Source organism: Oryctolagus cuniculus, chromosome 11 (assembly GCF_964237555.1).
Source record: "Oryctolagus cuniculus chromosome 11, mOryCun1.1, whole genome shotgun sequence".
Taxonomy (NCBI): Eukaryota; Metazoa; Chordata; class Mammalia; order Lagomorpha; family Leporidae; genus Oryctolagus; species Oryctolagus cuniculus.
The window spans coordinates 13,478,475-13,492,459 of record NC_091442.1 but is presented as its reverse complement, the minus strand read 5'-3'; the positions used below and the strand labels follow the sequence as shown (position 1 = coordinate 13,492,459).

The window sequence follows — 13,985 nt, the reverse complement described above, 5'->3', positions numbered from 1 at the left end:
TAAGCCATCTCCCGCAACGCCGGCGTCCCATATGGGTGCTGGTTTGTGTCTCAGCTGCTCCACTTCTGACCCAGCTTCCTGCTGACATCTGGGAAGCAGCAGATCGCTCAGGGGCTCGGGCTCCTGCACCCACGTTGGAGATGTGGCTGCAGCTCCTGGCCCCCGGCTTGGGCCTGGCCCCAAAGCTATTGCAACCACTCGGGGAGAGAACTAGCGGATGGAAGAGTGATCTCCTCTCTCTCTCTCCCTCTGTAACTCTGTTTCTCTATAACTCTGTCTTTCGAATAAATAAATCATTTAATTTTTTTTTTAAAGATTTGAAGGCTGAATTAGGCAAAGAGGGGAGCAAGAGCAACCACATACACAAAAGGCCAAAGGTCAAGAAAGAAGCTGGCACAATTAAGGAAATTACAAGTAGTTCAAACTGACCGGGAGCAGGTTGAGAAGGGACGCTACTGTCAGGATCCCGAGTAAGACAGATATATGTAAAGGGTGTGGCACAGGGGCCGGCGCTGTGGCGTAGCAGGTAAAGCCACCGCCTGCAGTGCCAGCATCCCATATGGGTGCCAGTTCTAGTCCTGGCTGCTCCACTTCCAATCCAGCTCTCTGCTATGGCCTGGGAAAGCAGAAGATGGCCCTAGTCCTTGGGCCCCTGCACTCTCCTGGGAGACCCAAAAGAAGCTCTTGGCTCCTGGCTTCAGATCAGCCCAGCTCCGGTTGTTGTGACCAATCGGAGAGTGAACCAGTGGATGGAAGACCTCTCTCTGTCTCTGCTTCTCTGTGACTCTGCCTTTCAAATCAGTCAATCAATCTTAAAAAAAAAAAAAAAAAAAAAAAAAAAGGAGTGTGGCACACAGCGACCAGCAGGGCGCAGTGGGTTGAGCTGCTGCCTGGGACACGCGTATTCCACATCGGAGTCTGGTTCCAGTCACTGCTGCTCCACTTCCTATGCAGCTCCCTGCTCATCACCTGGGAAAGCAGTGGAAGATGCCCCAGTGTCTGGGCTCCTGCACCCACATGGGAGACGCAGAGGGAGCTCCAGGTTCCTGACTGGGCCTGGCCAAGCCTTGGTTGTTGCAAACACGTGGGGAGTGAACCATGGATGGAAGATATGTCATTCCGCCTTTCAGATGAATAAACGCTTAAAAGGATGGAGACCGTGGGGCTGTAGACTGGATGAAGGGCCAGAGGAGAAGCAAGGGTGGAGGGCAGAGGCCCGGTTGGAGACTGGAGTTACGGTGGACAGGGGGCCCATATGTCCTCAACAACAGAATACACAGTGAGACAAAACACGGTGCTGGAGACAGCTCACCACAGCTACATCTGACAACACTCACGAGTCTTGCAAGTGCAAGTTAAACACAAAAAGCTGGACACAAAGTAGTGCACAACTCCATTTATGTAACGTTCAAGGAACAGGCAAAAGCAAACCCTGGCGATGACCACGCAGGTGGCACCATTATTAAAGCAAGGAAGCTGGGATCGCCAAAGGAGTCAAACAGCAATTACCCTGCAGGCGGCGTGCACTGGACTCTAGTACCTTGGCCAGGGTGATGTGGACTCACCTGACCACTTGGTCATAAACCCTAACATTTCACATGCATGTTTTGTGTGTTTTCCTGTATGTGTACTTTTAAAAAAAAATTTTTTTTTTTTTTAATTTGAAAGGCACAGAGAAAGAGGGACAGGGAGCGGAGAGATAGAGAGAAAGAGAGCTAGCTAGCTAGCTAGCTAGCTTCATCTGCTGGTTCACTCCCCAAATGGCTACAATGGCCAAAGCTGAGCCGATCTGAAGCCAGGAACCAGGAGTTTCTTCCAGGTCTCCCACATGGGTGCAGGGGTCCAAGCACTTGGGCCATCCTCTGCTGCCTTCCCAGAGCATAGCAGAGAGCTGGATCGGAAGTGAAGCAGCCAGGACTTGAGCTGGCGCCCATACGGGATGCTGGCCCCACAGGCTGTGGCTTTACCTGCTATGCCACGGCCCTGGTCCCATAGGTGCTGTACTTAATAAATGATTTAAAAAATAATGGGGCTTCAAGCCGGTGCAGCAGCTTTAGTCGTAGCGTCCTTCTGGGCACCAGTTCAAGTCTCATCTGCTCCACCTCAGATCCAGCTCCCTAATGCGCCTGGGGAAGCAGCGGAAGACAGGCCAAGTGCTGGGGCCCTGCACCCTCGTGGGAGATCGGGATGGAGCTCCTGGCTCCTGGCTTCAGCCTGGCTCTGCCCTGGGTGTGGTGGTGCCCTCGGGAGTGAGCTAACGAAGGGAAGATGACTATTTTTCACATAAATAGAAGTTCAAAGGTGAGGAGCAGTGTTGACCACCTGGCTAGAAAAGCCTGCAAGATCCGGCCACGGAGACGCCCAGGGCCCCCGCGTGGAGGCAGACAAGCTTCCCTCCTTGTCCCGTTTCCTCTCTCTCCGAGAGAACAGGGTGTTTAATGGAACTGGCGCTGGGCACCCCGGGCACGCGGCCCCAGTCCTGCTGCTGGATTGTGTATTTCTTCACCCGAGCCTTGCTCCCAGCGTGTCTCCCTGGGGCAGATCTGAGGCAGGAAATGCGTCTCTCAGGGCTCCCTGGCAGAACTGGCATAGGCACGGGGCGGGCGGGCAGGGGGCAGTTGGCACCCTGATGATCAATTTGAAAACACAACAGGACAGGTAAGCATCCATCACTGTGGGCGTTCACACGTCAGTGACTCAGGACGGGCTGGGAGTTGTGTCCCGTCGGTCTCCAGTGGGAGCGGTACACGTGACTGATGCCACCGGTGCATTTCTGAGGAGGCACTGTCGGTGTTTATCCCAGGCCCACGGGAACCAAGCAGGGCTGTCCTAGCTGAAGCTGGACAAGGCCGGCTCCCTGGGTGGGCCCAAGGTATCTGGTTTCCAAAAAAAAAAAAAATTTTTTTTTTTCATTTTATTCGAAAGGCAGAGACACAGAGGTCTTCTACCTGGGTTCACTCTCCAAATGCTCCCAACAGCTCAGGGCTGGGCCAGGAGCGTGGGACTCCATGCGGGTCTCCCATGTGGGTGACAGGGACCCAAGCGCCTGCACCTGCTGCCTCCCAGAGTAGCACTTCGGCAGGAAGCTGGAATTGGAAATGGAATGGGAGGCAGGACTCGAACCCAGGCACTCCGATACAGGGTGGGGACATGTTCAGCAGCGACCCAGCGCTGTGCAGGCCCGGGAACCCGGTTTCCAGGCCTCCCACCTGTGCCGTGAGCTCAGGGCGGGGCTTCCGCGGGGCTCAGGTGCGCCCGCACCTCCATCAATCGGCACTTAGGCATGCCAGGCAGCGGGCAGAGATCTTTGGCAAAGATCACCTCCGCTAATTCTCACCAAACCTTTCCGAGGCCGGCGGATGGCTCTTCCACGGCGCAAGTTTGCAGAGGTGGACTCCTTCAAGGCCACAGGTGTAGGGTGGAGCGGCGGGGGCTCGACAGCTCTAGTTCTGTCACCGTCCATACCTCTGCCTCCGTGGCTGAGCACCCCCGCCCCCCCCCCCCAGCTGCACAGAGACCCCCCCCCACCCGGGGGCACCTGCAGCCTGCGACTCCACAGAGGCCATCCGACGGCAGGTGGCACGCCTGTCCTCAGCTGGCACTGGGCGGTCGCATTACCACGGAGGTCAGAAGTGTGTGAAGCTACTCCTCTGCCTCCCACTGGCCCCTACCAAAGAATCCCTGCAGGGAGGCGGGCAAGTCGCACCCAGCCGCTGTCTCCGTCCAGGCCTAACCTCTGCACGGGTCCCAGCGAGGCTCTGCGCTGTAATAGCAGCTACAGATGGGTCAGTGTCCAAGTGCAATGATGCACTTCGCTTAGAACTTTCCGTCTTCATCACACGCCCTCCCCCTCGCCCCAGCTGTCTTGTTTCTCCTACGGGAGAGCATTTATTGCTTGTGCGGGATCATTCAGGGAGAAGGTTCGCTTTGCACGCAGCTTGGCTATGTGGCGGAGCTGGAAGATACTGTGGCACCACGGAAGACAGGTCCGGACCGGCAGGAAGTAGCAAAGCCTCGCGGAAGCTAGGACCCAGGTCCCCGTTACGTCCAGGGCCCACGTCACCGGCCCCACCCCCAAGCCGGCGGCGGAACCCAAGCCCCCAGCCGATCCTGAGCTAGCCCCGCGCCTCCTAGTGCACCCACCCAGATGCTCCGGCCCGCGCAGGAGTGCTTTGGGGGGTTCCCTAAGATAGGCAGCGTGCCCGCTAGGTCGTTCTTTCCTTAGCTCACATCCCGGGCCCAGCAAAGCTGTCTCCCTGCCACCAGAGCCGCAGGGAACCGCAGGCAAGGAGAGGAAGGGGAGGGGATCGAAAGCAAGCAGGGCTTGGAAGCCAGCCGATCCTGCCACACTCAAGATGGCGGCGCGGCCGCGGCGAGGTCCCTCAGAGGCGGTACCAGCGCATGCGCAGCGCGCAGTCCCGGCCCGGGACACAAGATGGCGGCAGCGGCGCTGGGGAGGGCGAGGCGGAGGCGGCAAAACGGGCGGTCGAGCAGAACGTGTAGCCGCGTCCCCTCGAGTCCGCTGCGGGCAGGTAAGAGCCCCAAGAAGCCATGGTCCCGCAGCAAGTCGTGCCAGGGTCCGGGGATCCGAAGCCGGGCGGAGATGGCTCCGCCGGCGCTTCCCGCTCGGGGTTGCCGCTTGCCCCGGTCTCAGTCGCCGCCGCCATCTTAGGCCCGCGGGTGGGCAGCCGGGCCGGTGGCCGGGGTGAGGGAGGTGGGGCCCGGAGAGCGCGGGCGGAGCGGCCTCTGGGGCCCCTCCGCTGCTGCCGCCGCCACCGCCTTTGTGTCGGGCTCCGACTCTGAGTCGCCTCAGCCCGGGGGCGGGAGCGCGCGGCGGGGCGGGGGGCGGAGCCCGGGAGAGGGGTTGGCGCGCGCGCGCCAAACAGCCCGCCCCCGCTGAGCCTGGGGTGAGTGGTAGGCGCGCGCGCGCCAGGCTTCACCCCGCCTCCCTGTGCGCGCCCCCGCGCCTGCGCACTTTGCAAGCCTTTGGACTCCGCCCTCCAGGGCCGGAGAGTTCTCATTGGTGCGTTCCTGACGTGCTCCCGCCCCGCCGTCCTCCAATCCCGGAACCGGAGTTGCTTCCTTCTGGCGGGTTCGGCGGGTTGCGCAGATAGAGTTGTTTCCCCTTAAGCTTCGCCGCGCTCCTCGAACTGCGGTATGCGTGGGGGTCGGGAAGCCCCAGGAGAAAGAAAGACGGTGTTTTAGCAGGAGCCGCTGCTTCCTAAGAGGGCTGCGCGTAGAGGCTAAGGGGTCCCGGCAAGTGGGGGCCGTGCGTCCCACGAGGCCGTCCCTCGCCGGCCGAGCTGCCGCACCCCGTTCCCGTGGGACGCCCACAAAACCATTACAAGTGATAGGATTTCAAATGGTGTAAAGTGAAAAACGGACCCCGGCCTGCCCCTGGGGCCTCCGCGCCCCGTCTCTGGGTGTGGAGTGTGGTAGAGGAGTGCGGTTTTTTATCGATGGGCCCCCAGCGGGTTCTGACCGCAGCCGGCTCCCTGCGGTTCCCGTGCCTGTCCTGCGAGGCTCATCCGCGTCCAGGGCGCTGCCGGGGAAGTGCCTCTCAATAAAGACGAGCTGTGTGGTGTAACGCGTTTGCATGTTTATTTTTATCAAGACATCAGGGTGTCCCCAGCCCTCGGCCATGTTTGTACCGCCGCCTCTGCTCTGAGCGGACTTGGGTTGGACGGGCCTGCTCTGGAGGTGGTGGGGCCTAACACGCGCCGCTTGTTAAATCGTGAGAAGTTTCAAGCCTGGGACAGAAGCGCAGGCAGCTATGCTGGGGCCCTGCACCCCCCGGCAGTCCGCCTGCCCACGCAGGGGGCGCCTGTTGGTGGGAGAGCCTGGGCGCTCCCAGCCTGCCGTGTCCAGCCGCCGTCCGTGCGGGGCAGCCTCGCAGGGCCGTGACTCTCTCGTTCTGTTTACTCTCCAGCTGCTGACGCAAGGAGGAGTCCCCTGGGCCCCTGTCCACGCCACTGCTGACCAGCCCCCCACCTGCTGAACCGGCCGCAGGCCTCCCCTGCCTCTGTGGGACCCCGTGGCGGGGGTCCATCCGGCTGGCGAAGAAAGCCCTCTCATGCTAGCGTTGCAGACCCCAGAGGGTGAGAGAAGGGGGGCCTCATTCAGCCTTGAAGCACACGGGGAATTCCTGCTCCCCAGAGCCGGGGCAGCGCCAGACCCTCTTGCCGTTCTATGTCCTGTTGCCCCACGTTTTACCTGCTAAGCTGTCCTGATGGAGTAACCGTTCAGTTTGCGCTTCCCAAATTAACAAGACGTCTACGACTGAGTGTGCAGTAAAACCCATCCCAGTGAGTCCCACGGTGCTGTCAACAGCCAGTCAGCTCCTGATGCGCCGGAGATGACCATGGTGACCACAGTGCATTGATAGAATGTCAGCGTGCAAAGATAACTGATGCTTAAGCCGGCCTCTGTGGTCTGATTGTGGGAGGGGTTGGCTTTGTTCTGGGTGTGTGGCATTGGAAACAACGCCAGCCTCACCGGCCCCATCTCAGTGGACCCCCAGGAGCCTGGCAGCCGCAGGCACTGAGGCTTGGGCTGGCTTTGGTGGTAGAGAAGAGGCTGCAACTCTGCCGCAGCCGGCCTCCCCGCTGGCCTTGGAGACGTGCGCCCGTGAGTCAGGGCTGACTCGTCCTTCCGCTTGCACCGAGTCTTAGCAACAGGTGCTTCCTGCCCCGAGTGTGAAGGGAGAGGCCGCTCAGAGGCCGCACTCCCTCCCAGCTGTGCCTTGTTCCAGCCAGTTCCTGCTGGATGAGAAGAGAAAATCCCGTCTCCTAGGAGGAGCTACTCTTCCTCCTTACAGGAATGCTTCTCACGGGCAGGCCCGTTCTGTCTTGTCCCTGCTGGCGCTTTGTAAATGCTTGTAGGACTGAGAGCACTCCTGTTGGGTGCTGTGCAGAGCACTGGAGATGAGTTGGACCCAATTCCTATCCCTCACCGTCAAATGGGGAGACAAACCTAGACGACGGCCCAAACCATCTAAGCGCCATGACGGGTGCTCAGAGCCTTGAGGGAAAGCTCTGACACCAGCCCAGGGAGAGGCCTGTGGGGTGTGAGCCCCGGGGGCAGCCAGGCAGAGACCTGGGGACAGGGCTGGACTGGATTTCTCTGTATCTGAGGGTCGTAGTAGGGGGGTGGGGTGGGGGTGGAGCTGACACTCTGGTCCTGTGTGTGGCAGGTCCCTTGTGGGTGCTGAGATGGCCAATGAGAACCACGGCAGCCCCCGGGAGGAAGCGTCCCTGCTGAGTCACTCCCCGGGCACCTCCAACCAGAGCCAGCCCTGCTCTCCAAAGCCAATCCGCCTGGTGCAGGACCTCCCAGGTACTGGCAGGGAGCGGTGGCGGGGTGGCGGGGCGGCAGGGGCTCCAGGAGCAGCCCGGACACGGCTGGCTCCGTGCTTGTTTGCAGAGGAGCTGGTGCACGCGGGCTGGGAGAAGTGCTGGAGCCGGAGGGAAAACCGTCCCTACTACTTCAACCGATTCACCAACCAGTCCCTGTGGGAGATGCCCGTGCTGGGCCAGCACGACGTGATTGTGAGTGCCTGGGGCAGGGCTGCTGCAGCCTCTGGCACGCGGGTCTTCCCCGAGTACACGGTGTTCACCTGCAGCTGCCGTGCCAGATGACACACAGGGCACACTGGCGGCACAGGGTGTCACCACCACCGTGCCAGGGTGCAGGCGGGAACCTGGCAGACGCACTCCCTGCCTGCGCTGCCGGCTCTCAGCGCCTCCTCAAGGGGGGCCGACAGGAGTACACCTGGGCACTTGCACGTACGACAGTATTAAGTGCGTTGAAAGGGGAGGGCGCGGGCAGAGCTGCCCTGAGGACTCCCAGTCCGGGGATCCCAGTCCGGGGAGGTGGCTGGCTAAGTGCACGTGGCGAGAGGGGTGTGGACGCCGTTCCAGGACCTGAGGTGACAGCTGAGGACGGCCAGGCGGGCTGGGCTGTCTGCAGGAGCGTGGTTTTGGGTGCCTGTAAGTTGGGGCAGTCTGTCTGCAGATGGCATCCCATTTTGCAGGTGAAGAAACTGAGGTGCAGGTGGGAAACAGCTGGTCCAAGGCCCCACGGCCCCCACGGCTAGTGCCACGCAGAGCAGGGCTCACACCCTGCGACAGTCTCAGGGCCACACTCTCGGTGTTGCCAGAGGAGTTCCACCCACAGGGCCTTGCTTTCGTTTGGTTTTTAAATAGAATTTCTTGAGTTCTCCCTTGACTGCTGATTGACTTTGTTCTTAAGGAAGTAAATCACATAGCGAGTGCTGACCTCCTGCCAGGCGCCACGTTAAGTCGGTGGCGAAGCGTGGCTGGTGCAAAGGTGAGGGCATTAGGAAGGGCAGCGACTCACCCAGGGTCACAGTTGCCAGCGGCAGGCAGGCAGCAGGGGTGGAGCCCAGCGCTCGGCCCGCGTCCCAGCCCCCTCTGCTCTGCTTACAGAGTAGGAGCGGGGTGGGAGGGCGTGAGGTTTCCAAAGTCCTGGGGCTCTTAAGCTGCTGGCCCTGGTTGCAACTCTGCTGGTCTCCCTCCACCAGTCGGACCCTTTGGGGCTGAATGCGACCCCACTGCCCCAAGACTCGAGCTTGGTGGAAACCCCCCCGGCTGAGAACAAGCCCAGAAAGCGGCAGCTCTCGGAAGAGCAGCCGAGCGGCAACGGCGTGAAGAAGCCCAAGGTGAGTGCGCGCCCGCCCACTGCTCAGGGGGAGCTCCGGCGGCCAGGCGCACGCGGCGGCGCAGCCCGCCTGCGACAGCGCCCCGACTCCATGCCTGTGCGACTCTTCCTCCAGATTGAAATCCCCGTGACGCCCGTGAGCCAGTCGGTGCCCAGCTCCCCGAGCGTTCCAGGAACCCCAACACTGAAGATCTGGGGCGCATCCCCTGAAGATAAGCAGCAGGCAGCTCTCCTTCGACCCACTGAGTGAGTCCCCGCAGACGGCAGCCTGCCTGGGCCGTGGTGTGGCCTGGCTGCGGCGGGCAGGGCCCCTCACCGCTGCCGTCTGTGCCCCAAGGGTGTACTGGGACCTGGACATCCAGACCAACGCCGTCATCAAGCACCGAGGGCCTTCGGAGGTGCTGCCCCCGCACCCCGAGGTGGAGCTGCTGCGCTCCCAGCTGATCCTGAAGCTTCGGCAGCACTACCGGGAGCTGTGCCAGCAGCGCGAGGGTAACTGGCGCCCGGGCCCTGGGCTTTGTTTCCGTTCTCCTTTAGAAGAGCCGGGCTTGGGCGCGGGGCAGCGGAGCCCTGTGGTTCAGAACCGGTGCTGTGGAGGGCTCCTGCGGGCACCCCGCATTGGCTGCTGCCTCTGCAAGCTTGGGCACACTGCCCAAGACCTGGGCACCCCGCTGTCCTTGTCCTGACACAGGCACCGTGTCAGTGGCTGTGAACACGTTAGAGCACTCACGGCCTGCCTCAGTGCCTGCGTACACGTCTGTAAAAGCTTCAAATCCAGGGCGCCTGCCCTCCCGGGTCGGTGCACACTGTGGAAGTGGGCGCCTGCGCAGTGACCGCCGTGTCCATCAGCTTGCTGAAACACACGGTTCTCTCCCCTTTTTACTGTGTGAAGTTAACACTGAAACAGCGATCCTCAGAATGTGCTGGGGGGAACGTGGCCTGGAACGTCGGCCTCCTGTTTCCTGCCGACGGTGGCTCCTGGGCGCTGCCCCAGGGGAGCGTGCTGCCAGCCCACGCCCTCAGCAACCCTCTGGCCCCACAGGCATCGAGCCTCCCCGGGAGTCCTTCAATCGCTGGATGCTGGAGCGCAAGGTGGTGGACAAAGGGTCTGATCCTCTGTTGCCAAGCAACTGTGAGCCGGTTGTGTCGCCTTCCATGTTCCGGGAAATCATGAATGACATTCCCATCAGGTACAGCCCCAGTGCTGGGCCCGCCCTCCGAGCTGGCAGGAGTGGCAGGGCTCCTCACCGTGCGCTCTCTCCTAGGTTATCCCGAATCAAGTTCCGGGAGGAAGCCAAGCGCCTGCTCTTTAAATACGCGGAGGCTGCCCGGCGGCTCATCGAGTCCAGGTTTGGCTCTCCGGTACCCCACGGTCACAGGCCATCTGCCCCCACACTCCCACAGGGCACTGTCATTGGTTCTGGCGGCAGAAGTGGGCCGGCTCCCAAAGGCAGACCAAGGGCTGCAGTGGCCAAGAAGCCGATGGAGTGGGATGGGGAGTGGTGGGGGTGCAGCGGCCCTGGCACCCAGCTAAGCCGGCTCTCCCGACTGGCAGGAGTACGTCCCCCGACAGCAGGAAGGTGGTCAAGTGGAACGTAGAAGACACCTTCAGCTGGCTTCGGAAAGACCACTCGGCCTCCAAGGAGGACTACATGGTGAGCGGGCCCTTCCTCCAGGAAGCCTATTCTGCCTGTCCAGGCCGGGCGGGGCTCCCACAGCGGCCAGCTCTTGTGCAACTTGGCAGGCCTTGACATTCGTCTGTCCCCAAACTCATGACCATGGAGATGTTTTTCTGGGCTCCTGGCACTCTCCCAAAGAACATTTCCGTTAACATTCTTAACGGGAATCCTGTGCTTGGCCACACATCACAAGTAGCTGCCTTTTCGACTTCGTGAACGGTCCCCGTCCCCCCGAGTAGATGTCTGGAAACAGGTCGACAGGCTGCTTTGCTTGGGTGTGTGTGTTCTCTCGTAGTTAAGATGTGCTCGTTGTTTCCGAAACAGTTCTGTTTTCTGGCCAAAGCCGGCTCCACCCTATCCGCCAGCACTAGCAATGGGCTTTCTTTTCAGGAGCATTTTTCACAAGAGACAAGGTTTCGCACTTCACGATAGTAACTGTGTACTTGACACGTAGAGAGTGACAAAGGTAGGTGTGCTCACTAGCCAGAGTGACCCATTTCCACTCTTCAGTTCACACGTGTGATTCAGCAGAATGACAAATGCCGACAGCCATCCTTACAAGTAGCTAAGAGCTCAACCTAGATCCACCTCCACCAAGCACCCTGTTCTGTAACTGTGCCCACTAGACTGCAGACAGCACGAGCTGGGACCAGGCCTGGTTTCTTCCCCCAGTAGTACCTGACCAACTGCTGGCATGTATCGCACACTGACTATGCCAGGGGCTTGGGCAGCCCCCCGGGGAGTGACCACACCTCAGTCAGCCCGCCCTGTGAAGTGTCCTGTGTTCCCTGGACAGTGGAGTGAGAGTCAGACGCCCAGGGATCTATCCAAAGCACACAGCTAGCCGGGTAGCGGCCAGCTCCTAAACGAGGCCTGCTGGAATCCGACTGCCCCGCGAGGCCCTGGGGCCTTGCCAGCACCCTGATCGCGAGCGTCCCCTCCAGGACCGCCTGGAGCACCTGCGGAGGCAGTGCGGCCCCCACGTCTCGGCCGCGGCCAAGGACTCCGTGGAGGGCATCTGCAGTAAGGTCTACCACATCTCCCTGGAGTACGTCAAACGGATCCGAGAGAAGCACCTCGCCATCCTCAAGGAAAACAACATCCCAGGTGGGTGCCCACCTCTGTGGCCCAGGCCCTGACCCGGGGTGGGGGGGAACAGTGAGGCTGAGCCTCGAGGTCAGGGGCTGGTTGAGGGGAGCCCATTTCTCCCAGCAGTGTTTGCGGCAGAACCTGTGTGTCCTTTGGGTAGGGGGTGTCAGCCTTGCTCTGAGCACTGGAGAGGTGATGCGCAGGGGGGAGTCGGAAGTTAGCAGAGGAAGACGGGGCCTTCCAGGAGTGGGACTCCCTCCCTGGGTGTAAGGCGTCCAGCACGCAGTAGGCAGGGAGGCTGCTGGGCTGCGAATCCAGTCCTCAGTGCGCTCCCTGCCCACAGAGGAGGCGGAGGCCTCTGAGCTGGAGCCCCGCCTGGTGTACTGCTACCCAGTCCGGCTGGCCGTGTCTGCGCCCCCCATGCCCAGCGTGGAGATGCACGTGGAGAATAACGTGGTCTGCATCCGGTACAAGGGAGAGATGGTCAAGGTCAGCCGCAACTACTTCAGTAAGCTGGTAAGAGTGGGGCCCTCGGACGGCACCCGGCGCGCCCAGCAGGAGGCCCAGGACTGAAGCCCACTGCTCTCCGTCCCACAGTGGCTCCTCTATCGCTACAGCTGCATTGATGACTCTGCCTTTGAGAGGTTCCTCCCCCGGGTCTGGTGTCTTCTCCGGCGGTATCAGGTACAGGCCGGCCGGCAGAGGCGGGAGGCCTACCTTGGAGGGGGCAGGGCGGCTGGGTGCAGCCACTGACCATGGCTACTCTGCAGATGATGTTTGGCGTAGGCCTCTACGAGGGGACTGGCCTGCAGGGGTCGCTGCCTGTGCACGTCTTCGAGGCCCTCCACCGACTCTTTGGCGTAAGCTTCGAGTGCTTTGCCTCGCCACTCAACTGCTACTTCCGCCAGTACTGCTCTGCCTTCCCCGACACAGATGGCTACTTTGGCTCCCGCGGGTGAGAGCAAGGGGCTGCTGGGCCCCCTTCCACCCAGCCAGACAAAGCTGCTTCCCAGTGCTGCAGGGCTCGAGCCAGCCGTCCTGGAGGCTGTCCCTGCCTCCAGCGGACCAGCTCTGCGACCATGGGCAGGTGCCAACCTCTGGGAGCCTCAGCTTCTCTGGCCCCGTGGGCAGGCACCTGTACCCTGTAACCTGGCCTGTGGGTGTCTCAGTGATGTCCCAGGTTTGGAACCCCTGGCTCCAGGCACTGAGAGCGGTGAGAAGCGGGGCACAGAATTCAGGGAGTTTTCAGACTTGTGGGGGCCAGAGCTCACGGCTGGGAAGTTGCTGGGTGTGGCTCATGCTGGGGGGTGTGGGGCAGGGGGCCCAGGATGGGACTTGAGCGCCAGCTAGGTGGCCATGGGCACCCAAGCCTGTGGCCTGAGCAGCACCACCTCTACCGTGTGGGGACCTGGCTGGGGGTGGGGGAGCAGCACTCGGTTTCGGTTGTGGAACTGGGTGCTGATGGGACCGTGGATGCTCACCTCTCTCCCCAGGCCCTGCCTGGACTTCGCCCCGCTGAGCGGTTCCTTTGAGGCCAACCCTCCATTCTGCGAGGAGCTCATGGACGCCATGGTTTCTCACTTTGAGGTGAGGGTGCTGCTGCTGCCAGGGAGCAGGCGGGCGGGCGCCACTGCCAGCCGCCTGGGGGGCAGCGCCTGACGCCCACCCTGGGCCCCTCCCACAGAAACTGCTGGAAAGCTCGCCGGAGCCCCTGTCCTTCATCGTGTTCATCCCCGAGTGGCGGGAGCCCCCCACGCCAGCGCTCACCCGCATGGAGCAGAGCCGCTTCCGACGCCACCAGCTGGTCCTGCCCGCCTTCGAGCACGAGTACCGCAGCGGCTCCCAGCACATCTGCAAGAAGTGGGTGCCCAGGGAGGGCAGGGCGAGGCGGGCTTGGCCAGGCCAAGCGCCGCCCTGAGCAGCTGTTCTGTCCACAGGGAGGAGATGCACTACAAGGCTGTCCACAACACGGCCGTGCTCTTCCTGCAAAACGACCCTGGCTTTGCCAAGTGGGGGCCGACGCCCGAGCGGCTGCAGGAGCTGAGCGCCGCCTACCGGCAGTCGGGCCGCAGCCACGGCTCCAGCTCCTCCTCCTCCTCCTCAGAGGCCAAGGACCGGGACTCAGGCCGCGAGCAGGGCCCTAGCCGTGAGCCTCACCCCACTTAGCACATCCTGCGGGGAGGAGGAGCTAGGGCTGCTGTTTGGACTGCAGGGAATGGGACCTGTGCGGGCGGAGCAGACCCAGGGCCTCCCCCCACCACCGGGTGGCAGCAGGACCCAGGCTGCAGCGACATAGGAAGATGATGGCTCTGCCCGGGCTCCCCTCCCTGCCCCACCTCCCAGCTCCCACCCTGAACTCCAGAGTCCCCTGTAAATAGGCCCGATGCCTCCCCTCCCCTTCCCGCCCCCCCCCCCCCCACCGTTGCATTTGTAAAAGAAAATACAGAGACCTCCTCCCAAGAATGTGTGAGGGTCTCGGGAGGAAAGGTCTACCTCAGGGACCACACCCTCTCCGGCCAGGTTCCCCTTCTAGGGCCC

The 13,985-nt window shown here is 61.8% G+C and overlaps 1 protein-coding gene across 2 annotated transcripts; it reads left to right on the top strand.

Annotated features, from left to right (window-relative positions):
• The first annotated feature begins 4,392 nt into the window (after positions 1–4,392).
• PCIF1 (phosphorylated CTD interacting factor 1) lies at positions 4,393–13,907 on the top strand. Of its 2 annotated transcripts, none has more exons than XM_051844987.2 (17): positions 4,393–4,532; positions 5,930–6,098; positions 7,193–7,335; positions 7,423–7,547; positions 8,543–8,680; positions 8,795–8,925; positions 9,017–9,171; positions 9,722–9,869; positions 9,945–10,028; positions 10,235–10,334; positions 11,303–11,465; positions 11,791–11,963; positions 12,045–12,131; positions 12,218–12,402; positions 12,941–13,034; positions 13,132–13,307; positions 13,385–13,907. In XM_051844987.2, the coding sequence occupies exons 3-17, from the start codon at positions 7,212–7,214 to the stop codon at positions 13,611–13,613; spliced, it is 2,112 nt and encodes a 703-aa protein (XP_051700947.1). In that variant the 5' UTR covers positions 4,393–4,532; positions 5,930–6,098; positions 7,193–7,211; the 3' UTR covers positions 13,614–13,907. The 2 variants fall into 2 exon arrangements, with proteins under 2 accessions (XP_051700947.1, XP_002721243.1); XM_002721197.5 differs by lacking the exon at positions 4,393–4,532 and adding an exon at positions 5,032–5,155.
• Positions 13,908–13,985: the final 78 nt, after the last annotated feature.

Excerpts from the sequence above, each read along its gene's own strand:
- PCIF1 (XM_051844987.2), top strand. The coding sequence starts at position 7,212 with ATGGCCAATGAGAACCACGGCAGCCCCCGGGAGGAAGCGTCCCTGCTG. Across the intron at positions 9,870-9,944 it reads ATGAATGACATTCCCATCAG|GTTATCCCGAATCAAGTTCC; the intron begins GTACAGCCCCAG and ends GCTCTCTCCTAG. Across the intron at positions 13,035-13,131 it reads CCATGGTTTCTCACTTTGAG|AAACTGCTGGAAAGCTCGCC; the intron begins GTGAGGGTGCTG and ends CCCCTCCCACAG.